This window comes from Chlorocebus sabaeus, chromosome 2 (genome assembly GCF_047675955.1).
Source record: "Chlorocebus sabaeus isolate Y175 chromosome 2, mChlSab1.0.hap1, whole genome shotgun sequence".
Classification (NCBI taxonomy): Eukaryota; Metazoa; Chordata; class Mammalia; order Primates; family Cercopithecidae; genus Chlorocebus; species Chlorocebus sabaeus.
The window spans coordinates 20,460,718-20,486,560 of NC_132905.1; the positions used below are offsets into that span (position 1 = coordinate 20,460,718).

At 48.4% G+C, this 25,843-nt stretch overlaps 1 protein-coding gene across 1 annotated transcript in view; it reads right to left on the bottom strand.

Moving 5' to 3' along the window:
- MYBL2 (MYB proto-oncogene like 2) overlaps positions 1-25,843 on the bottom strand; it is a 51,763-nt gene that overhangs the window by 12,907 nt on the left and 13,013 nt on the right. Inside the window, exons 3-8 of the mRNA XM_008016871.3 lie at positions 24,062-24,133; positions 22,700-22,792; positions 18,267-18,487; positions 11,857-12,019; positions 4,374-4,661; positions 887-1,300 (exon numbers count right to left, since the gene is read on the bottom strand). Of these exons, the coding sequence (XP_008015062.2) occupies positions 887-1,300; positions 4,374-4,661; positions 11,857-12,019; positions 18,267-18,487; positions 22,700-22,792; positions 24,062-24,133 (1,251 nt within the window). The remainder of the gene's footprint in view (positions 1-886; positions 1,301-4,373; positions 4,662-11,856; positions 12,020-18,266; positions 18,488-22,699; positions 22,793-24,061; positions 24,134-25,843) is intronic.

Here is a 25,843-nt window from a genome sequence, read left to right on the forward strand (position 1 = left end):
CAAACCGACACGGGGACTCTCTCAAAATGCCACTAGCCATCCTGACCCATGATGACAGGGTTGCCTCCTGCACCGGGCCACCTCAGGGCCTCGCTCTCACCCACAGCCTCATGGGAGGAACAGACCTAATGACAGGCAAAGCCCGAGGTTATACCTAGGCCCACCAAGGCCCTGCACCACCCCCTACGACTCCACACATCCTCTCTGCCCTTCCTTTTCTGTGCCTTTGGTCAAGGTGCTCAAGGAGAACCAGCCCAGATACCTCTCTGCAGAAGGCCAGGTGCCCCCATGACCTCTGTCTCGGAGAGAGTCTGGCATCCATCCTGGCTCCCGAAGCTCTGTGTGTTACTAAAAGGGCACCCAGGGGCAACACCCAGGACAGTGAGTTCTCAGTGACTTCGCAATTGCTATCACATGGCACTTCCCACACTCTATTCTGGTTCATTACAAGCTCATCCCCAGCACTGGCTATCCCAGCTCTTCCCAGCACCGGGCAGGGCCAGTCAGTGCTGGGGACAACCCATCATCTTCATCTTTGCTCCCCAGTGCTGGCAAGTCTGCTACGAAATAGGTTCCACAAATGGAATGAACAAACACGACAGTTCTCTTCCTCTCTTTCATTACCCAGCTACCAGCATCCTCCTCCTCCTCCTCCTGGCAGTCTTCCTGGACTCACCCAGACTAGATACCCATATGCAGCACCATAAGCCTTCTCCTTCATCCTGATTATCACATTTTCTGGGTCTTTTTCAGTTAACTGGTCTTCCTACCAGAGCGTAAGCTGCATGAGGACAGAGCCAGGTCTGGTTTTGCTCACCCTTGCCCCAGCACTGAACACTAGGTGTCTGTACCAATCCAGTAAGCTGCCACAGTGGGGTCCACGCACCTGGGAGGGCGAGAAGGGCAGGGTCTTAACAGGTGTGCTCTTGGGCGTGAGGCTGTTACAGGAATCCAGGAAGGACAGACTGGTGCTATTCTCAGTGACAGGGGACAGGGCCACACGCCTCTTCCTCTGCCGCTTGAGCACCGAGGGTGGCGTGCCAATGCCAGAGCCCCCAACTTCAGTGCTGGGGGAAATGGGGATCAGCTCCCCCCGGCTGCTGCGGCTCAGGTCTGAGATGGTGTGGCCATCCAGGCGGTACTCGGTCACGCTGGGCACTGGGGCAGCAGGCTGGCGGGGTGGCAGGACCTGCTGCTGCTGTGATGCTTGCAGCTGCACTAGGCTGTTGTTGATACTGTCCTCTGCAGATGGCTCCTCAGGGAGGTCAAATTTACTCAGGTCGCACCAAGCATCGGGGTCCTGCCCAGGGAGGGAAGTTAGGAATTGCAATTACTATGCTCTTAATACAAGAGGACTTGTTCATTAAAGGAATTATGTAAGTGTCAAGTATGATCCCACAGCTCAGGATCAATCATTAATATTTCATGCATTTCCTCAAAGTTTTCTATGACTATACATCTATATTTTCATAGATTCTTTTCTCCTTTAAAGAGACAGGGTCTCACTCTGTTGCCTACGCTGGAGTATAGTAGCACAATCACAGCTCACTGCAGGCTTAAACTCATGGGTTCAAGCGATCCTCCCACCCCAGCCTCCCAAGTAGCTGGGACTACAGGCATGTACCACCATTCTTGGCTAATTTTTTATCTTTCTTTTTTTCTGAGACAGAGTCTCACTCTGTTGCCCAGGCTGTGGTGCAATGGTGCAATCTCGGCTCACTGCAACCTTCGCCTCGGCCTCCTGAGTAGCTGGGACTACTGGCATGTGCCATCACGCCCACCTAATTTTTGTACTTTTAGTAGAGACAGGGTTTCACCATATTAGGCAGGCTGGTCTCGAACTCCTGACCTCAGGTGATCTGACAGTCCCGGCCTCCCCAAGTGCTGGGATGACAGGTGTGAGCCACTGCACCCAGTTTCAGCTAAGTTTTTAAAAGATTTTTTACAGAGACTGTGTTTCGCTACGCTACCCAGGCTGGTCTCAAACTCCTGGGCTCATGTGATCCTCTCACCTCAGCCTCCCAAAGTGCTGGGATTATAGGCATGAACCACAGTACTCAGCCTGCAGATATTTTTATAGAACAAAATATAGAGCAGTGAATGGGATGTCACTCATCATTGATGCCTCCTTGGGGCAGCTCACAAAAGTTGTTTCCAATCCCCACAATTCTGCCATGGAAGCATTACTTTCCCTTTCATACCAAGGAAGCTGAGCTAAGGGGATTTGGTCTTCCCGAAGTTACTCAGCTTCTAGAACAAGCCCATGAGTCACTACAGGTTTTCCCTCCTTTACCCAGTAAATCACACCACAAACCAAAAGGCTTCTGGTCTTTGGGTTCTGGCCTCTGAGAGGACCCAGATGCTAATGCCGAGTTCTGGTTCCCAGGACTTGCAGGAGCCTGGGGCAATTCACTCCTAAGGATAGAGGCCAGCTGGAGGCAGGACTGACCTCAGGCCCACACCCCAACCTCAGGGAGGCCCCAGCACTGACAGTGTCTGGTAGACCAGAAGTACATCCTACAAGGACCACTCAAGTGGACGGAGCAGAGGAAGGAAGACAGGATTTCCACATATGCAGTAACTCCCCCAACAGGCGCTGAAGGTCATCGTGGAAACAGCCTGAGCTCTGAGCCGGACGGACAGCAGGGCCTGACTCCTGTTCCTGGAGGTCACCAGCTATGTGAAACTGGCCAAGTCTCTCCTAACCTCTCTGAGTGTGGGGTGCTCTCACTGTTGATGAGTCCACTACCCACCTCACAGGTTGTTAAAGACCAACTAAAGCCGGGCGCAGTGGCTCACACCTGTAATCCCAGCACTTTGGGAGCCCGAGGCGGGCAGATCACGAGGTCAGGAGATTGAGACCATCCTAACTAACATACTGAAACCCCGTCTCTACTAAAAAATACAAAAAATTAGCCGGGCGTGGTGGCAGGTGCCTGTAGTCCCAGCTACTCAGGATGATGAGGCAGGAGAATGGCGTGAACCCAGGAGGCGGAGCTTGCAGTGAGCCGAGATCACACCACTGCACTCTAGCCTGGGCAATAGAGCAAGGCTCCATCTCAAAAAAAAAAAGACCAACGAAGAGCCCACACATTAGGTAGCAAGTGATGGGCCTGCCAAGTGGCAAGCACTCAAATCTTAGGTACTGTAATTACTCATTAAGCACTGGCTCTGGCAATCAGTGGGTGCTCAATACAGGCGAGCTGTGCCTGCAAGCAAAAGAAAACAGAACGGTCTAGGGTAAAGGGAGGTGATGCTGTGGTATAAACAGTGTGCCAGGCATGGAGGGGCCCACTCTCCTCTCAACACTCCCCTCAGAGCTCGGGCGAGGGATGGTGCCCAGTGCTTGCTTCAAGGCTGTGCTGAGAATCCATGAATGTGCTAGTGCCTCTCAAACTCCTCTGACAATCCCTGGAGGTGGGGGCACCACAGACAGTGTCTATAGCTGGGTCCAGTCCCAGCCACTGGGGTCAAGAGGTGAGACCTAGAGTGAAAGAGGGCCTGAGTAGATGGCCCTCCAACCCTTCATCAAGTAGTAGCAGGAGCACAGCACGGCAGTCAAGACCACCAAATGTACTTGCTGTGCAACCATGGGTATACTACTTGACCTCTCTGAGCCTCAGTCTCACCTACAAAACAGAAATGACACGCCTCACAGGATAACACGAAGACTGTATGTTAAGCTCAGACCCTGGCAGTAGTATGTTCTAGGACGGAAGACACCTGAGTGGGAAGGCGAACATGGACTCCCATACTGGACTCCCCACCCCAGTGACCAGGCCTCTGGTCTTTCACCTCCCAAAATTCGCTCTACACGGCAGGCCTGGCTGATGCAGTCAGAAGCTAGGATGTCACACGAAGAAGCCCTCCTCAAAGGACACAACCCCACAGCCAACACAGTAACCACAACACGGGCTCAACGGCTGCCCTATCCTGAGTAACCAGAACCCACTCACCACTCCAAGACTAGCACCAAGCCTTGGCACTTCCTGGGCTCCTCTTCTTCAGGGAGACCCAACCATGTGTGATGCCACAAATACCACGCTGTCCTGTGCTGTCACCTGCAGTCAACCTTTAGGGCTCAGTGCAGTGCCACCTCCTCTGGTCAGCCTTCCCACCCCGCCTTGTGCCATACATAGAGGTCAGATGCCACCACAAACTCCTGCTGCACACACCGGGAGCTCCCCAAAGACAGGGACTGCATGGTGACGACCCTGGTGTCCCCAGCCCTTGGGTTAGGGTTGGGCACTCAGCATCAAGTCAGTAACTGTTAGCAGGGCAATGGAATGAGCAAAAGGACGTGGGCCCATGAAGAGAAGCACTTCCTGCTAGGGGTGTTCTGTGCCCACTGTGAAATGTTGTGACCAACATACCGACTCGATCAAGTCCAGGGCTTCAGAGAGGCTAGAACCCACGGCAGGGATGAGGAGGTTGGCTGCCTCCACCACCCACTTGTAGGGCAGACTCATTTCCGGCGGGGAGCCTTCCTGGTCCTCACGCTTCGGAAATTCCTCCAAGGGCTCGGGTGTTCGTACTGTGTCCAGATCTGTAGGGATGGGCTCCTGCTCCTTTGAAGTGGTGGCTGCTGCAGGTTCCTCCTCACTGCTTTCCTCCTCCTTTATGGTAGGAGGGACAGAGGGCCAGTTGGTCAGAAGACTTCCCTGAAAGACACAAGAGTACACCATTTGGATTTCGCTGAGATATAGACTCTATAGTAATTTCTAGCTAAAACACACAACCTGAATCTAAGAAGGAAACTCTGATGAACCCAAATAGAGAAACATTCTACAAAGTAATTAGCCATACCATATACTTCAAAAATGTCAATATCATGAGGCCAAGAAAGGCGGACTAAAGGGATAGGACAACTAAATGCAACGTCTGGTCCTAGACTGCATCATGGACAGGGAAAAATGGAATATAAACTGTAGATAAACATCCTGAATTAAGCTTAAATTCCCTGGATTGAATATAACTTTACTGTGGTTATGTAAGCAAATGGCCTTATTCTTAGGAATATATGCTACATAACTAACTCTCAAATGGCTCAGATGAAAGTAGTAGTACACAGAGGTTGGGTGCAGTGGCTTACGCCTGTAATCCCAGCACTTTGGGAGGCTGAGGTGGGTGAATCACCTGAGGTCAAGAGTTCGAGATCAGCCTGACCAACATGGTGAAACCCTGTCTCTACTAAAAATACGAAAAAAAATTAGCCAGGCATGGTGGCACGCACCTGTAATCCCAGCTACTCGGAGGCTGAGGCAGGAGAATCACTTGAACCTGGGAGGCGGAGGTTGCAGTAAGCTGAGATCGTGCCATTGCACTCCGGCCTAGGTAACAAGAGCAAAACTCCGTCTCAAAAAAAATTAAAAATCTAATTTTTAAAGCTTAAATAAACATTAAAAAATTAAAGGACCAGGTACAGTGGATTATGCCTATAACCCCAGCACTTTGGGAGGCTGAGGCAAGTGGATTCCTTGAGCTCATGAGCTCAAGGTTGCAATGGGCTATGATCACACCACTGCCCTCCAGTCTGGGCAACATAGCAAGAGTCTAATAAAAAAAAAAAAGGGTGGGGGAGGGGGCTGGGTGCGGTGGCTCACACCCATAATCCCAGAACTCTGAAAGGCTGAGGCAAGAGGATCCTCTGAGTTCAAGAGTTCAAGGTTGCAGTGAGCTATATCACACCACTGCACTACAGCCTGGGATACAGAGCAAGACCCTGTCTCATTAAAAAAAAAAAAAGGCCGAGCATGGTGGCTTACACCTTTAATTCCAACACTTCAGGAGACCAAGATGGGCGGATCATGAGGTCGAGAGATCAAGACCATCCTGGCTAACATGGTGAAACCCTGTCTCTAAAAATACAAACAATTAGCTGGGTGTGGTGGTATGTGCCTGTAGTCCTAGCTACTCGGGAGGCTGAGGCAGGAGAATCGCTTGAACCCAAGAGGCGCAGGTTGCAGTGAGCTGCGACTGCACCACTGCACTCCAGCCTGGGCGACAGAGTGAGATTCCATCTCAAAAGAGGAAAAAAAAAAACCACTGGGTGTGGTAGCTCATGCCTGTAATCCCAGCACTTTGGGAGGCCATGGCAGACAGATCCCTTGAGCCCAGGAGTTCGAGACCAGCCTGGGCAACATAGGGAAACCCCATCTCTATAAAACAAACGAACAAAAAAAAGTACATTTTACTGTATGTAAATTATACCTTTATAAAATAAAGAAATAAAAAAGCTACCAAACTGGGAAAAAATAGTTACTACATGATAAAGGAGTAACATCCTTAATATACAAATAAAATATACAAATCAATAACAAGACCAAAAAAAAAAAGACAACCAAGCCAAATAACAAATGAAGGGGTAATCTGTTACTCAACCTCATTAATAGTAAATGAAATGAAAACCAAAACAATGAATCAAAACATTACGTTGTACACCATAAATATATGCAATTTTTTTCTTGTTGTTTTTTGAGACAGAGTCTTGTCGCCCAGGCTGGCTTGCAGAGGCACATTTTCAGCTCACTGCAACCTCTGCCTCCTAGGTTCAAGTCATTCTCATGCCTCAGCCACCTGAGCAGCTGGGACTACAGGCATGCACCACCACACCCAGTTAATTTTTTATATTTTTAGTAGAGATGGGGGTTTCACCATATTGACCAGGCTGGTCTCAAACTCCTAGCCTCAAGTGATCCACCCACTTCAGCCTCCCAAAGTGCTGGGAATACAGGCACGAGCCACCGCACCTGGTCAATATATGCAATTTATTTGTCAATTATATCTTAATAAAGCTGGGGAAAAAAAAAATAAACCATCAACTCCAAAGTAATTCAATCAAAATAAGAACATGATAATGCATCTGTTGCTCATTAAAACTGGTAAAGATTTTTTTATATAACCTTTTTTATATATATTGACAATGAGGCTGGAAACAAGCAGTCCCATATACTGCTGATAGTAGAATTAAACAGTACAATCCCTTTGGCAGCAATTCAGCAACGCTTATGAAAACTTCAAACGTCCACACTATTTTACCCAACCATTCTACATCTATAAAATCAACCAGCCGGGCACAGTGGCTCACACCTGTAATCCCAGCACTTTGGGAGGCTGAGGCAGGCAGATCACGAGGTCAAGAGATCGAGACCATCCTGGCCAACATGGTGAAACCCCCCTCTCTACTAAAAAACACAAAAATTAGCTGGGCATGTGGTGCATGCCTGTAATCCCAGCTACTCGGGAGGCTGAGGCAACAGAAAGACTTGAGCCCAGGAGGCGGAGGTTGCAGTGAGCTGAGATCGTGCCACTGCACTCTAGCCTGGCAACAGAGCAAGACTCTGTCTTAAAGAAAAAAAAAAAAAAAAAAAAAAGAAAAACACATAGTTCAGCAAATGTACAAAGAAACTGAACGATGATGTTCATTATAGCATTGATGGAAATAGTAACAGATGTTCATCAATATAACGGTTAAATAAGATAGGGCAAATTCAGGAATGATAGAGATCTGAATACACATAACAACATGGAAAGATATATTAACTAGAAAAATAAAGTTGTAAAACAGTAAGATATCATCTAATTTTAGGCCCAGAACTGTGGCTCATGCCTGTAATCCCAGTACTTTGGGAGGTCAAGGCAGGCAGATCACCTGAGGTCAGGAGTTTGAGATCAGCCTGACCAACACAGAGAAATCCCAATTAGCCAGGCGTGGTGGCACATGCTTATAATCCCAGCTACTCAACAGGCTGAGGCAGGAGAATCGCTTCAACCCAGGCCCGGGAGGCGGAGGTTACGGTGAGCCAAGATCACGCCATTGCACTCCAGCCTGGGCAACAAGTGCAAAACTCCGTCTCAAAAAAAAAAAAAAAAGTTGAGATGAGCGGGCTCAGCCTTCTGCATTGCCTAATTCTACAAAGTTGTTAAGTTTCTGCAATGATCATGCATTACTTCTGAAGCAGAGAAACCAATTTTACAATGGCAAGCACTGATCAATGAGTAAGGGAAGTTGGGGGTGGTCCCTACACGAATTAACAAGCAAAATTCTTCTGGCAGCAATCTAACAAAATGTATTAAGAGGTTTTTCTTCTTCTTCTTTTTTTTTTTTTTTTTTTAAAGACAGAGTCTTGCTGTCACCCAGGGTGGAGTGCAGTGGTGTGAACTCAGCTCACTGCAACCTCCGCCACGCCGGTTCAAGTGATTCTCAATCATCGTGCCTCAGCCTCCCGAGTAGCTGGGATTACAAGCCTGTGCCACCACACCCACCTCGGCCTCCCAAAGTGTGAGATTACAGGAGTAAGCCACGATGCCTGGCCTGTTTGCTTTTTCAAAGACAGAGTCTCTGTTGAAATCCTGGGCTCAAGTGAGCTTCCTGCCCCAGGCTCCAAGTAGCTGGAACTACAGGTGTGTGCCACCGCACCCAGCCTTTTTTTTTTTTGTAGAGACAGAGTCTCCCTATGTTGCCCAGGCTGCTCACAAACTCCTGGCCTCAAGGAATCCTTCCACCTTGGCCTCACAAAGTGCTGGGATTACAGGAATGAGCCACCATACTCAGCCAAAAGGGTTTCCCCCACCACCAAATATATCTATCCATCTCTAGAAATTTCTCAAGAACTAACTGCAAAAAGAAGCAGTGATTTTGTTATTTTATCTCTAATAACAAAACCCCAGTATATCCTTATCTTCATCAGTAAGAAACTAGTTAAATAAATAGCACACCAGAAAGAAGACACTGGAGAGAAACGGGTAAGGCTGAAAGCAAAACAGGCTGGGCACGGTGGCTCATGCCTGCAATTTCATCACTTTGAGAGGCCGAGGAGGGTGGATCACCCGAGGTCAGGAGTTCGAGAGCAGCCTGGCCAACATGGCAAAACTCCATCTCTACTAAAAATAAAAAAATTTGCCAGGCGTGGTGGCGAATGCCTATAATTCCAGCTTCCCAGCTCTACTCAGCAGGCTGAAGCAGGAGAATCACTTGAACTCGGGAGGTGGAGGTTGCAGCAAGCAGAGATGGCACCACTGCATTCCAGCCTGGGCAAGAGCAAGACTCTGTCTCACACAAAACAAAACAAAACAAAAAACCCAAAAACTGACCTCTTGTGCTCAGGGTCATGGTCTAGGGCTTGGTCCCAGCACAGCACAGCCAGCACTCCAGACACTCAAAGTGTCAGGGGACAAAAGTCAAGTCAATAACGGGCTTTCAGCACACTAGAGTTTTTAGAGATTAAAGATCTGTTCACTCTGTTCTATGCTGAAAGTCTTCTATGAGTCAGCTGATGCCCACTGTTTCTCTTTGTGGAACAGAGACCTTTTCTTCAATCAGAAGTAAAAGATCGAAAGCATACTACTTAGATGTACAAGAAATTGTCAGAAGTAGATTCCTCTGGTTAAGAGATGCACAGGGAGTTGAAACTAGAAAAAGAAGTCATTTTACTTTTCATTTTATACCTTTCTCCACCATTTGAAAGTTACCCCATAGGTGCATTCGTATTGGGAAATCAAGAGATATTCGCTAAAATTGAAAAATCAAGAAATAGAGACAAAAACATAATATATCACTCTAGCAGGGCATTGTGGAAGAATTGTAGCTGTCAACAAGTGACCTCTACCCAGTAAGAAGAGGGAAAAAGATTTTTAAAAATTATTAAATAGTTCATACCATGACAGAAAAGATTAGAAAATAACAGAGGACAACTGTGTTACCTACCACATATCCAGCATTATCAAATCTTAATGTTTTGTCATGCTTGCTTCAAATTTTTACTTTATTTACGCCGGGCGCAGTGGCTCACACTTGTAATCCCAGCACTTTGGGAGGCTGAGGAGGGCGGATCACGAGGTCAGGAGATCGAGACCATCCTGGCCAACATGGTGAAACTCCGTCTCTACTAAAAATACAAAAAATTAGCTGGGCCTGGTGGCGGGTGCCTGTAGTCCCAGCTACTTGGGAGGCTGAGGCAGGAGAACAGCGTGAACCCACAAGGTAGAGCTTGCAGTGAGCCAAGATCACGACACTGCACTCCAGCCTGGGCGACACAGTGAGACTCTGTCTGAAAAAAACAAAACAAAGCCCCAGCTACTCAGGAGGCTGAGGCAGGAGAATGGAGAATGCTGTGAACCCAGGAGGCAGAGCTTGCAGTGAGCCGAGATTGCACCACTGCACTCTAGCCTGGGCGGCAGAGCAAGACTTCGTCGCCAAAAAAAAAAAAAAAAAAAAATGTTATTTATAAATAAAAGCTGGAATGAAGTGGCAGGATCTCGACTCACTGTAAACTCCACCTCCCAGGCTCAGGTAATCCTCCCACTTCAGCCTCCCAAGTAGCTGGACCTACAGGTTCACACAATCATGCACAGCTAACTTTTTCTTACTTTTTATAGAAATGGGGTTTTGCCATGTTGCCAAGGCTGGTCTTAAACTCCGGGACTCAAGAGATCCATACGCCTTGGCCTCCCAAAGTGCTGGGATTACAGATGTTAGCCACCACGCCCTGCCCAAATTTCTATTTTGAAAAATAACCTTTATAGTTTAAAAATATAAATAAAAACTTTGCTCTGGTATATGGGACAGTGGATGTTAACGTAAGTATACACTGATTTCATTTTTAAAACTGCAAATATAGCTGGGGCACAGTGGCTCACATCTGTAATGCTAGCACTTTGGGAGGCTGAGGTGGATGGATCATTTGAGGTCAGAAGTTTGAGACCAGATTGACCAACATAGTGAGACCCTGTCTCTAAGAATACAAAAATTAGCCGGGCATGGTGGCACGCACCTGTAATCCCAGTTACTGAGGATGCTGAGTTAGCAGAATTGCTTGAACCTGGGAGGCGGAGGTTGCAGTGAGCTATCACCTCACTGAACTCCAGCCTGAGTGACAGAGTGAGACTCCATCTCAAAAAAATAAAAACTGCAAATGTAGTCCCAGGCATGGTGGCTCACATCTGTAATCCCAACACCTTGGGAGGCCAAGGGAGGTGGATCTCTTCAGGCTAGGAATTCAAAACCAGCCTGGCCAACATGGTGAAACCCCATCTCTACTAAAAATACAAAAATTAGCCAGGCATGGTGGTGCATGCCTGTAATCTCAGTTACTCAGGTTGCTGAGGCATGAGATCACTTGATCCCAGGAGACAGAGGTTGCAGTGAGCCAAGATTACACTCTGCACTCCAGCCTGGGCATCAGAGCAAGACTCTGTCTCAAAAAAAACAGCCTGCAAATGTCATACGATATGATTTTAATTGTTAATTTCTAGAAAAGTCAAAATTATAGAGACAGAAAACAGATCACAGTGTAAGGAGCTAAGGACCGAAAAAAAGGCTGAGAAAAGGAACACAGGGGAATTCTGGGGTGATGAGACTGTTCTATACCTTGATTGGGGCAGTGGTTACCTGGCTGTATGCTTTGTCATAACTCAAAACTGTATATTAGAGTATATAAATTACAGCTCAATACATTTTTAAATTTTTTTTAATTAAAAAGATAGACACAGAGTTTCACCATGTTGCCTGAACTGGCCTCCAACTCCTGGGCTCAAGTAATCTGCCCTCCTCAGCCTCTCAACTTGCTGGGATTATAGGTGTGAGCCAACGCACCCAGTCACATCTGATTTCTTTTTTTAATTGCAGACATGCTTTCAGTTTTAAAAAATTAAAATGAGCAACAGGTAAGAAGGCGGCCACCAGCAAGCAGACAAGTGCCAGTTATGTGCAGAAGTGTCACAAGGCCCCAGAAGCACATGGCCCACTTTTAGACTCTGTGGCAGAAACTGACCAATAGCTGTGGACAAGGTGTTCAATGAGATGGTGTCAGATGAATGTGAAATCAAACCAAGCCGAAGGCTGAGCAGCTGTCTCACCTGGCCTTCCGTGGGCTGGGCACTCTGGAGGCCGTCCTTGTCCTCGAGCTCCAGCAGCAAGTACACCGGGGGCTTGCAGTCTTTGGACTCACTCAGGAAGCCTCCTGTGTCCACCTTCCTTTTGATGGTAGAGTTCCAGTGATTCTTCACAGCATTGTCTGTCCTGCAGGGGGCAGCAGGGGGCCTTTGAACCCCAGCTCTGTGGGTGGGGTGCCACCAGGCACATGTTCACTAACCTCCCTAAGCCAAGTTCCTGCTCCTGTAAATGAATCTTCCACTGGATGAACTCTAAGGTCTCTTTCAGCTCCAAGATGAAGTCTCACGAGTCTCTAGCACTAATAATTTACAGAGCATTTCCACAGAGCTCTGTGAAATAAGCAACTGAATCATTCAGGCTATGGTAAAAATTATAAAACGACATCAGCTACTGTCAGGTTCAGGTTAAAAAAAAAAAAATTCTTTTTTTTTTTTTTTTTTTTTTGAGACGGAGTCTCGCTCTTTCCCCCAGGCTAGAGTGCAGTGGCACAATCTCAGTTCACTGCAAGCTCTGCCTCCCGGGTTCACGCCATTCTCCTGCCTTGGCCTCCTGAGTAGCTGGGACTACAGAAGCCCACCACCATGCCCGGCTAATTTTCTGTATTTTTAGTAGCGATGGGGTTTCACTGTGTTAGCCAGGATGGTCTCGATCTCCTGACCTTGTGATCTACCCATCTTGGCCTCCCAAAGTGCTGGGATTACAAGCGTGAGCCACTGCGCCCAGACAAAAAAAAATTTTTTTATTAAAAAAAAAAAATAATGGCCGAGCACGGTGGCTCACCAGGCCTGTGATTTTTGTAAAAATACAAAATTAGCTAGGCATGGTAGCACATACCTGTAATCCCAGCTATTTGGGAGGCTGAGGCAGGAGAATCGCTTGAACCCAGGAAGCGGAGGTTGTGGTGAGCCAAGACCGTGCCATTGCACTCCATCCTGGGAACAAAAGTCAAACTCCATCTCAAAAAAAAGAAAAAAAGAAAAAAAGAAAAAAAAAAAATATATATATATATATAAAAAAAAATACCAGGGACAGTGGCTCACATCTGTAATCCCAGCACTTTGGGAGGTGCTGGGTGTGGTGCCGGGCACCTGTAATCCTAGCTACTTGGGAGTCTGAGGCATGAGAATCGCTTAAACCCGGGAGGCGGACATCGTGATGAGCCGAGACTGCACCACTGCACTCCAGCCTGGGCAACACAGTGAGACTCCATCTCAAAACTAAATTTAAAAAAATAAAAATGTAAAAAAAAAAATTAAAAATATTTTTTAAATTATAAAACTAAAAATATCTGCTTGGAACTCTTACCCCCTTCCCTGCCCACTTCGAATGTGTAGAAACCATAAGCAAACACTGTCTGCTCATTTCCATTGAGTCTCACGCTGACCTCAAATGCAAGCCCTGTTCACCTCCCACAGACTGGTAAGTAGCCAAAGAGCGCAGAAGGCCCACTACTGTTCACCTCCCTGAGCCTTAGTTTCTTTATCTGGAAAGTCAGAAGACTACGTCATATTCCATCATTCACTGAAGATTCAGTAGACACATCTACAGTAGAACAGTAGCATAAAGCACAGAGTAGGTTAGTAAAGAAACAACGTGTAGTAATAAAGGCATAGAGGAATACAGAAGGATGGGGTAGTACCACAAAAGTGTATAGAGGTATAGTGGTGAGAAGCAAGCGGCAAGTCAGGCGCAGTGGCTCACGCCTATAATCCCAGCACTTTGGGAGGCTGAGGCAGGTGGATCACCTAAGGTCAGGAGTTTGAAACCAGCCTGGCCAACATGGTGAAATCCCATCTCTACTAAAAATGCAAAGGTACTATGCTTACACACAGTAGGTACCACCTTCTTTGGAGTGCCAAGCAGAATGCTCTTCCCTTGAAAAGTGAACAGAGGCCGGGCACGGTGGCTCACGCCTGTAATCCCAGCACTTTGGAAGGCCAAGACGGGCGGATCACAAGGTCAGGAGATCGAGACCATCCTGGCTAACACGGTGAAACCCCGCCTCCACTAAAAATACAAAAAATTAGCCATGCGTGGTAGCGGGCGCCTGTAGTCCCAGCTACTCGGGAGGCTGAGGCAGGAGAATGGCGTGAACCCAGGAGGTGGAGCTTGCAGTGAGCCAAGATCGCGCCACTGCATTCCAGCCTGGGTGACAGAGCAAGACTCCGTCTCAAAAAAAAAAAAAAAAAAAGAAAAAAGAAAAGTGAACAGAAAGTAACAGCTTGACTGAGCACCCAGTCTAAGAGGATATCCTCGGATCATTTGCACTCTAAGCCCTCAGGGACACAATGCTCACAAGGCAAAGGTGTGGGGTAAGGGGTGCTCTCCTGGTGCTTTGCCCAGATCCTCTGTCCCTACAGTGCATCCAATCCCCCAGCTGACGGACACGCTGCCAACGGCTTCTACTATGACTTTATCTGCATAACAGCCCTTGGAAGCAGATCACCTGAGGTCATGAGTTCAAGACCAGCCTGGCCAACATGGTGAAACCCCGTCTCTACTAAAAATACAAAAATTAGCCAGGCGTGGTGGTGCATGCCTGTAATCCCAGCTACTTAGGAGGCTGAAGCAGGAGAATCGCTTGAACCTGGGAGGCAGAGTTTGCAGTGAGCTGAGATCATGCCACTGCACTCCAGCCTAGCAACAGAGCAAGACTCCCTCTCAAAATAAAAGAAAGAAAGAAAGGAAAAAAAACAGCCCTTGGAAGGCACAACCAAAGGTGCCCCAGGAGTTCCCCAGCCCATGCATACATGTGCCCTCCTCACACGTACATGCCTTGCATGTACACACACCACTTAGCCTTACAGCAGGCCAAAGCTGGATTTTCCAGATCCCATCTCTTGCTTGGCCCTTTCCCTACTTTTCTCCACTCCTTTCCTCACAGGTGAAAACCTTTCCAAGAGATCCCATGTACCTGAAACTCTGAGTCACAGGTTCTGCTTCCAGGGAACCTGACCCAAAACACCTCCCCAGCCCTCCCACTCCCCAAGACCAGAGTCTGGGGTGCCCCAAGCTATAGTGAGACTTATTCTTTTGGTCACATGTAAAAAGCACCCACTGTGTGCCAGGCATTATTGTAGGCACTGAGGATCCATCGGTAAATGAGACAGGTGGCTGCCACTGACAGTTGACTCTAGCAGGGGAGATGAATGTTATCTCCAGCTAAAACTGGGGTACACACTACTACACAGACAGGTGTGGGCACAACACAGAAGTCACTGGGGACCAACTACAGTCTGGGAGAACAGATAAAACTTCTCTGAATAAATAGTGCCCCCACTGAGAATTGAAGGATAAGAACACATTAGCTACACAATAGGCACAAGCGGGCGTGCACTGCAGGCCGACAGAGTAGCACTAGGAGCTGTCAGAAGACCTCAGGGTTCAAGGGACTGAAAGGAGGCAAAGCAGCTAAAACCAAGTGAGCATAAGTGACAGTGGATCAAAGTGAGGCTGGGGGCAGCTGTGAGCCAAACATGCCATGTGGGGAAAGAAGCCAAAGTTTCCAACCCAAGTTTAAGGGGAAGCCCCAGAAAGATGATACATTCAGGTTTGGGCTTTGAAAAGGTATCATTTCAGACTTTGGGAAAAACACACGATCTGGCATTTTCTCTCCCTGCCAGGACCACACTGCCATGACAAGAAAAAGAATTCAAAATAAAGCAAGGCAAAAATTCACAAGGACAAAGAGAAACAGGTAGAAGACAGCCACTAGTAAGAGATTTTTTACAAGTTTTCAGAAGATGGAAAACAGGGGAACAATATCCAGCTTAGGGCCAGGTGCGGCGGCTCACACCTGTAATCCCAGCACTTTGGGAGGCCCAAGGCAGGCAGATCACCTGAGGTCAGGAGCTTGAGATTAGCCTGGCCAAGATGGCGAAACCCCATCTCTCCTAAAAACACAAAAATTAGTCAGGTGTGGTGGCAGGCGCCTGTAATCCCAGCTACTCAGGAGGCTGAGGCAGGAGAATCACTTGAACCCAGGAGGCAGAGGTTGTAGTGAGCCGAGATCATGCCACTGCACTCCAGCCTGGGTGATAAGAGCGAAACTCGGTCAAAAAAAAAAAAAAAAAAAAAAAAAAAAAATCAAAAAAAAAAAATATTGACAGAGAAATAAGCTATTGAAACCACAAAATAAGAATAGGGTGCCAGGCCAGGTGTGGTGGCTCATGCCTATAATCCCAGCACTTTGGGACCAGCCTGGGCAACACAGGGAGATCCTGTCCCTACAAAAAATTTTAAAACTAGCTGGGTATGGTGGCAAGTGCTTGTAGTCCCAGGTCCTTGGGAGGCTGAGGCAGAAGGATTGCTTGAGCTCAGGAGGTTGAGGCTGCTATGAGCCATACACCTGTACTCCAGCTTGGGTGACAGAGTGAGAACCCTGTTTCAAAAAGAGATTGGGCATAGTGGCTCATGCCTGTAATCCCAACAATGTGGGAGGCTGAGGTGGGCAGGAGGTCAGGAGTTCGAGACCAGCCTGGCCAACATGGTGAAACTCCGTCTCTACTAAAAATACAAAAATTAGGCAGGCATGGTGGTGCGTACCTGTAGTCCCAGTTACTTGGGAGGCTGAGGCAGGAGAATCGTTTCAACCCAGGAGGCAGAGTTTACAGTGAGCCTGGATCACGCCACTGCACTCCAGCTTAGGTGACAGAGTGAGATGAAAAAAAAGAAAGAAAGAAAGAAAGAAAAAAACCAGCCCTTGGAAGGCACAACCAAAGATGCCCCAGGAGTTCCCTGACCCATGTACACATGCGCCCTCCTCACACATACATGCATTGCATGTATACATGTGAATACACACACCCCTCAACCTTATAGCAGGCCAAAGCTGGATTTTCCAAGACCCCATCCCTTGCTTGGCCCTTTCCCTACTTTTCTCCACTCCTTCCCTCACAGGTGAAAACCTTTCCAAGAGATCTTATGTACCTGAAACTCTGAGGCTGGGTGTTAGAGTGACAGAAAGGAGAGAAGCCCTTAGAAAGTAAAATTTTTAGTGAAAGTAACTTCAAAATAAGGGTTAGAAGATAAGAAATCTCCCAGAAAATGAAGCAAAAGAGATGAAAAACAGGAGAAAAGATCATGGAATGCTTTCAGCATTTAGGAAAAAAAAATTTTTTTTTTTGAGACAGTCTCACTCCGTCACCCAGGCTGGAATGCAGTGATGTGATCTCGGCTCACTGCAACCTCCGCCTCCCAGGTTCAAGCAATTCTCCTGCCTCAGCCTCCCAAGTAGCTGGGATTACAGGCCCACCACCACACCCAGCTAATTTTTTGTATTTTTAGTAGAGATGAGGCTTCACCATGTTGGCCAGGCTGGTCTCGAACTCCTGACCTCAAGTGATCCACCCGCCTCAGCCACCAAAAGTGCTGGGATTACAGGAATAAGCCACCATGCCTGACCATAAACATTATTATTTTAATAACTATAATACATTATTGGAGCAATAGGGACATATGGGGAGTGGGAAAGCCTAAGAAAGCTAATCTCCCATAGCAGAGGATCAATATGTAAACTGGCACATCATTTACAGAGATAATGATAAAGAACTCAAAAAGATGAGTCTGCTTTAGTAGAGTGAGTTAACAGAGTGGTGACAAAGACTGATGTTTTTCATTACAAACCTTTTAAGAAAAAAAAAAACCTTTTAGCAGATTATAGTACTATCTGATTTTTGACTATTTTCTTTTTTTTTGTTTGTTTATGAGACAGAGTCTGGCTCTGTTGCCCAGGCTAGAGTACAGTGGCGCGATCTCAGCTCACTGCAAGCTCCACCTCCCAGGTTCACACCATTTTCCTGCCTCAGCCTCCTGAGTAGCTGGGACTACAGGTGCCCGCCACCATACCCGGCTAATTTTTTGTATTTTTTAGCAGAGACAGGGTTTCACCATGTTAGCCAGGATGGTCTCGATCTCCTGACCTCATGATCCACCCGCCTCAGCCTCCCCAAAGTGCTGGGATTACAGGCGTGAGCCACCGCGCCCAGCCTGACCATTTTCTTCTTAAAGAAAGCCCATCTACTCCACATCTCAAGCCTATTCTGTGTTAGAAGAAACTGAAGTCGAAGAGAAGAGGCTAACCAAAAAGACACAGTGAGCTGGGAACTGGATGAGAACTAGACTCCAGGGTTCCCACTTTCTTGCTGAGGCCTCCCTTATCACCATCTGTTCTTTTAAGCTGACAGAAGACAGGGCCTTCCTGGGGAACCACCCTTCCTCCTGACTATGCATGCCTCTGGGAGTCCTGAAGCCGAGGCTGGGTATTAGAGAACAAGAGCATAGGACCACAGTACCCACCAAGGAACCCTCCTCCATCAGAAACATGGGCCTGGCCTCCCGGGAACCTGCCCCAACCCCCAAGAAGACAGCTTACCTCCCTGGCAACATCTTGGCGATCTCGGCCCAGCGGTTGCCCAGCACCTTGTGGGCCTCGCAGATAATGCGGTCCTCCTCCTCGGTCCAGCAAGACTTCTTCACCTCAGGGTTGAGGTGGTTGTGCCAGCGTTCACGGCACTGCTTCCCCAGCCGGCCCTTCAGGTGCTTGGCAATCAGTGTCCATTGCTTTGTGCCGTACTTCTTAACCAGCTCGATGACCTTGGAGAAAAGCCTCTGGGTAGCCAGTTGCTCCCTCGCCCTTCACATCGACCTGAGCCTTGCCATGGCCCTGGGAGGTGCCACCTACCACATCCCCTCAGGCAACACTGAGCGGGTGGCAGGGGATACCACCCAGTATGACTCTGTGTAGCCCACAAGTCCTACCTGAGGATCTGACCACATCCCTCTCATTTACTGCCTGGAATAAATCTAGGTCAAGAATGCCAGAGACTCTTTCTAGAGCAGAGATCAAGCGGGGGTAAACAAAGGCCCCAGAGTCCTGCTTCCCTCTTCAGGGCTCAACCCAATAAGCTAAGTATAAAAGAGCAGAGGGATGAGGAGGAACAACCACAAGGGTCCAAACTAAAGGTGGGAAATAGACTTTCCCACCCCGGCCATGCCCCAGGTTGCCACAAGACCTCCCAGCACTTCTGTGGAAATTGGGAGGGCATAGGCTGAGCCATGGTAGCAGGCATGGCGGGCTGACCTAGCCGGACCTGAGTCCCCACCTGCCCTCAGTCAGGCTTCCTAGCTCAGAACACAAACCACAACATACTCAGCCACAAGAGCCAGGCCACGCCCCGCCTATACAACAGACACACACGTTCTCATGTGCACAGAGGCCACAAGAAACTGGGAAGAGTGGATGCTTCTTTTGGCAAAGATTATGGTGAATAAATATTTGACTTCATTTCCGTATGGTTTAAATTTTTATAGCAACCACATATCACTTTTTGTTTTTAAAGATTTTGTGTTTTTACTTTTTTTTTGAGATAGAGTCTCGCTCTGTTGCCCAGGCTGGAGAGCAGTGGCTGGATCTCAGCTCACTGCAAGCTCCGCCTCCCGGGTTTACGCCATTCTCCTGCCTCAGCCTCTCGAGTAGCTGGGACTACAGGCGCCCGCCACCTCGCCCAGCTAGTTTTTTTGTACTTTTTAGTAGAGACGGGGTTTCACCGTGTTAGCCAGGATGGTCTCGATCTCCTGACCTCGTGATCCGCCCGTCTCGGCCTCCCAAAGTGCTGGGATTACAGGCTTGACCCACCGCGTCCGGCTGTTTTTACTTTTTTTTTTTTTTTTTTTTTGAGATGAAGTTTTGCTCTTGTTGCCCAGGCTGGAATGCAATGGCACAATCTTGGCTCACTGCAACCTCCGCCTCCCAGGTTTAAGCGATTCTCCTGCCAAGTAGCTGGGATTACAGGCATGCGCCACCACACCCAGCTAATTTTGTACTTTTAGTAGAGATGGGGTCTCTCCATGTCGGTCAGGCTGGTCTTGAACTCACGACCTGAGGTGATCCGCCTGACTCGGCCTCCCAACGTGCTGGGATTATAGGCATGAGCCACCGCGCCCAGCCCAATTTTATGTTTTTACTTTTTTAGAGACAGGGTCTCACTGGTGTGCAGGGTGCGATCTCAGCTTACTGCAACCTCCATATCCCAGGTTCAAGCGATTCTCCAGCCTCAGCCTCCCAAGTAGCTGGGATTCAGGTACACCACCACACCTTGCCAATTTTTGTATTTTTTGGTAGATGGGGTTTCATCATATTGGCCAGGCTGTTCTCAGACTCCTGACCTCAAGTTATCCACCCACCTCAGCCTCCCAAAGTGCTGAGATTACAGGGGTGAGTTACCACACTCTGGCAAAAAAGTATTTTCAAACTAAATTTTATTTTATTCTTAAGAGACAAGGTCTCAGGCCGGGCCCAGTGGCTCATGCCTGTAATCCTAGCACTTTGGGAGGTCGAAGCGGGTGGATCACCTGAGGTCAGGAATTCGACACCAGCCTGACCAACATGGCAAAACCCCCTCTCTACTAAAAATGCAAAAATCACCCAGACATGGTGGCGTGCACCTGTAATCTCATCTGCTTAGGAGGCTGAGGCAGGAGAATCGCTTGTACCTGGGAGGCAGAGGTTGCAGTGAGCTGAGATCATGCCATTGCACTCCAGCCTAGGCAACAAGAGTGAAACTCTACCTCAAAAATAAATAAATAAATAAATTTAATTTCATTCTTTTTCTTTTTCAAGACAGAGTTTCACTCTTACAGCCCAGGCTGGAGTACAACGGTGTGATCTCGGCTCACTGCAACCTCCGCCTCCCCAGTTCAGGTGATTCTCCTGCCTCAGCCTCCCCAGCAGCTGGGATTACAGACATGCGTTACCACACCAGGCATTTTTAGTAGAGACACAGCCTCCCAAAATGCTGGGATTGCAGGCGTGAGCCACCACACCCAGGCTTTTTTTTTTCTTTTTTTCTCACTGTGTCACCCAAGCTAGAATGCAGTAGTGTGATCATAGCTCACTGCAGCCTTGAATTCCTGGGCTCAAACGATCCTCCCAACTCAGCCTTCCATCTACAGGCACCCTACCACCACACTGAGTTAATTAAAATTAATTTTAAGGTGAAGTGCCAGCCAGGGCTCATGACTATAATCCCAGAACTTTGGGAGGCCAAGGTGAGAAGATAGCTTGAGCCCTGTAGTTCAAGAGCAGCCTGGGAAACATAGGAAGACCCTGTCTCTATAAATTAAAAAAAAAAAAAAAAAAAAAAAAAAAGGCTGGGCGCAGCGGCTCACGCTTGCAATCCCAGAACTTTGGAAGGCCAAGGTGGGTGGATCACAAGGTCAGGAGTTCAAGACCAGTCAGGCCAACGTGGTGAAACCCCATCTCTACTAAAAATACAAAAATTAGCCAGGAGTGGTGGTGGGAGCCTGTAATCCCAGCTCCTCGGGAGACTGAGGCAGAGAATTGCTTGGATCCGGGAGGCGGAGGTTGCAGTAAGCCAAAATCGTACCATTGCACTCCAGCCTGGGCAACAAAGCAAGACTCAGTCTCAAAAAATAGAAAAAAAGAAAGAACAGGAATAGTGGCTCATACCTATAATCCCAGCACTTTGGGAGGCTGACATGGGAGGATTATTTGAGCCCAGAAGTTCAACCAGCCTGGGCAGCATAGCAAGACACTGTCTCTACAAAAATTTTTCAAGAAGATTAGCCAGGCATGGTGGTACATGTAGTACCAGCTACTTTGGAAGCTGAGATGGGAGGATTGCTTGGGCCTGGGAGGTTGAGACTGCAATGAGCCGTGACTGTGCCACTGTACTCCAGCCTGGGTGACAGAGCAAACCTCTGCCTCAATCAATCAATCAAAAAAATTAGCCAATGCTCTCCAGCCAGTGCAACAGAGTAAAACCTGTCTCAAAAAAAATCAATTTAAAAATATCTAGTTCCAGGCTGGGCGCAGTGGCTCACGCCTGTAATTCTAGCACTTTGGGAGGCCGAGGTGGGTGGATCACGAGGTCAGGATTTCGAGAGCAGCCTGACCAACATGGTGAAACCCTATCTCTACTAAAAATAACAAAAAAAATTAGCCAGGCGTGCTTGCACGTGCCTGTAATCCCAGCTAATCAGGAGGCTGAGGCAGAAGAATCGCTTGAACCCCGGAGGCGGAGGATGCAGTGAGCTGAGATTGTGCCACTGCACTCCAGCCTGGGCAACAAAGTGAGACTCCATCTTAAAAAAAAAAAAAAAAAAAAAAAAAAAAATGCCTAGTTCCCTTCATCTCCCTCTTTCCCATGAGCCACGCCTGCCTCGGTAGAATGGCATCCTCTGGGGTGGTATCAAGGAGAAGAGATGAGGGAACTCCCAAGGTATACCAGGGCAGTCATGGCGCTTACTGCCTCTTCTAGGTTGGGGACATCCCCAGCCTCTCTGAGCCCTGCTCTCACCATCTATAAAATGGGACTAACAACTTCTGCCCACTTCGCAGGACTGCTATGGCGATCAAAAGAAGGCATCTATGCTTGCCCTGTGAAGGTCACAGGGTGCAATCATCATTAAATCAGGGATAGCAGCAGCTGCCATTTGCTGAGAGCTCACCATGTACAGGACCTGCAAGCCCCCTACAAACATCGCCTGCTTAACTCTCATGACAATGCCGCACTGCTGCTGTTCCCCTCCATGGGCAGAACAAGAGAAGCTGAGTAATCAGCCCAACAGCCCTCGGACCATGAGTGGGGAAGTCTGGAGACACTCCGAAACTTGGAATCTCAGGGCTGCAGCCAGGGCAGCATAAGAGTGTCAGACTGGCTGGTAGACAACTAATACCCAATGCTCAGCTTGACACCCCAACCCCAACACAAGCCAATCTCACAGTCCCCAGGTTCACTGGTGGGTGAAGGCCCACTGTGTACAAGGCACTGTCCAAGCAGTTACCTTCTGGTCTTCCTCTTTGGTCCATGGCCCCTTAACAAGGTCTGGGTTCAAAACTCTCAGCCACCTGTACTGGCATTGCTGGTCAGTGCGGTTCTGGGAAAAGAACAGAAGAACAAACCAATCTGTGAGAACTTCTGGGACCTCGGGCTGGGAGCCTGGTTAAGTACTAGGTTCAGGGGCATATGGCCTGGGACTAGGCACACCTTGGGTAGGTGTGTCCTGTTCCATGCAGCCACCACACACTGCCACACTGCACGCCCACATGCCGGAACATGGACAGTTTCCCTTCGCTACACGAGAGGGCAAACTCGGGCCCCTGTGGGAAGCCACCCCCTACCAACCGAACGCAAGAGGCCACCATCACAAGTCTTTAACTTCTTGTATGTCAGGGACCCCTGCTTTTTTCTAGGAGAGCATTTTTATTCCCTGAAGAGTTCAGATTACACAGAAGAGGGGGAAGATGAGGCCGGGTGCAGTGGCTCACGCCTGTAATTCCAGCACTTTGGGAGGCCGAGACAGGCAGATCACGAGGTCAGGAGATCGAGACCATCCTGGCTAACATGGTGAAACCCCGTCTCTACTAAAAAATACAAAAAGCTAGCTGGGCGAGGTGGCGGGCGCCTGTAGTCCCAGCTACTCAGGAGGCTGAGGCAGGAGAATGGTGTGAACCCACGAGGCGGAGCTTGCAGTGAGCTGAGATCCGGCAACTGCACTCCAGCCTGGGCGACAAGAGCGAGACTCCGTCTCAAACCAAAAAAAAAAAAAAAAAAAAAGAAGAGGGGGAGATGAGGAAATGGGGCAGGAAGGGATCTGGTGACTTGCTTTCTGAGCAGCCCAGGCAGTAAGACATATGGCAGCTCCTGCCACACCCCCTACCTCCCAGACACCTGTGGGTCAGGGGTGGGAGAGCCTGAGAAGGAGGTCCTAAGGGGAATCCCCTCATCATCGGGAGGCTCTAATCGAATGTGGTAGCACCCGCCAGCCCTGTGGGGGCCTCACCATAAAACCTGCTGAAAGCATCACTTCCCCTCAGTTTCAGTCTCACTGTTGAGAAACCGAACACCTGTTCACTCCTGACTTACAGGAAGATATGCAAATATGCACCACATGCTACAAATGTCTCAGAGCCTGAAGACCACCAGGTATGCTGAGGAGCTGGGAGATGTTTACATCAGTGTGCCCTGAATGCCAGTTTAGGAAGAAAGATCCTACAAACGTTCATTTGCCCTGTTTCATTTGGTTTTGTTTTGAGGGGCTTAGTAAGGAACTCCCCTTTTCCTCTCCTTGGCAAAGTCAGCCCCAGGCACACTGTTCTTTCAGAGTCCTTGTCCCAAGGGAGGGCCACAGAGGGACTGTACTCACAGGGAAGTGGCTGGCCAGGAACTTCCAGTCCTGCTGTCCAAACTGCCTCACCAGGGCCCTCAGCTGCTCGTCCTGCCAACACCAGAAAGACAGGGGCTCAGCACACATACATGCAGAAAACCTCAGGGCTGCCCGTGACGGAGCCCAATCTAAAAGGAACAGTCTCGTTCATTCATTCCATCATGAAGCGAATACCTACTAAGTGCCAGGCGCTACAGCTGCAGCAGCAGGCAGCAACAGAGCTGCCCCAATCTTACAGGAGGGAGCCAGCTACCAATCAAAGGCTCACAGGAACAAAAGTAAAGCCACTCCCTGCTGGGAGATATGGAGAGGTACGTGGTGACTGCCTACTCCGGGACACTAAGGGACAGGTTCCAAGGAAATGCAGAATAGCTAGAATGGAGGAAGCAAGACAGATGCAAGATGATTCTGGAAGGAACCATAGGGGCCAGATCATTTGCAGCATCAGTTCAACCATCTATCATGCAAAACCACTGATGTGTTTGAACAGTGGGTAGTCACAGTCAAACGTGCTTTTTATAAAGTTCTCTTTGCCTGCTACAGGGTGGGAAGGAGCAGAGTGGATGTAAGGAGGTCATTACGGCACTCGGGCCAGAGGTGACAGTGATTTAGTACTAGAAGCAGGAGGCTGGGCAAAAACAAGAGTAGTTAGAAGACAGGCTAGTATCTATCAAAATAGCCTCCCAAAATGAACTACCAATTCATGCGATAACATGAATCTCAGTGTCACTATGATGTGTGAAAGAAGCCAGACACAAAAGGGTACACACCGTACGATTCCATGCATATGAAATTCGAGAAAATGTAAACTAAGCTACAGGGACAAAAAGTGGTTGTCTGAGGCCAGTGGTGGAGAGGGATAAACAGCAAAGGGGGCCAAGGAATGTCTTGGGGACAATGGAAATGTTCTATAGCCCGGCTGTGCTGGTGGTTCCACTCAATTGTACTATAAATGGTTGTAGTTAATTGTATATAAAGTTTTCCTCAGTCAAATCGATTAATATATAAAGAAAATGTCAAGCCAGGCGTGGTGGTTCACACCTGTAATCCCAGCACGTTGGGAAGCCAAGGCAGGTAGATCACGAGGTCAGGAGTTTGAGACCAGCCTGGCCAATATGGCGAAACCCCATCTCTATTAAAAATACAAAAATTAGCCGGGTGTGGTGGCAGGTGCCTGTAATCCCAGCTACTGGGGAGGCTGAGGCAGAAGAATTGCTTGAACCCAGGAGGCGGAGGTTGCAGTGAGCCAAGATCATGCCACTGCACTCCAGCCTGGGCAACAAAGCAAGAGTGAGACTCCATCTCAGACAAAAGAAAAAAGAAAGAAAATGTCATGCATATAAACAATGGGTATTACACAGTCGAGGGATTCTGACACATGGTACAGCATGAATGAAAGCTGAGGACACTATGCTAAGTCAAATAGCCAGACACGGCAAATACTCAGGATTCCACTCACATAAAGCATCTAAAACAGTCAAAATCAGGCCAGGCGCCGTGGCTCAGGCCTTTAATCCCAACACTTTGGGAGGCCGAGGCAGGTGGATCACCTGAGGTCAGGAGTTTGAGACCAGCCTGGCCGACATGGTGAAAGCTCGTCTTTACTAAAAATACAAAAATTAGCCTAGCCTGGTGGCAGGCGCCTGTAATCCCAGCTACTCGGGAGGCTGTAGCAGGAGAATCACTTGAACCCGGGAAGTGGAGGTTGCAGTGAGCAGAGATCACGCCATTGCACTGCAGCCTGGGTGACAGAGCAAGACT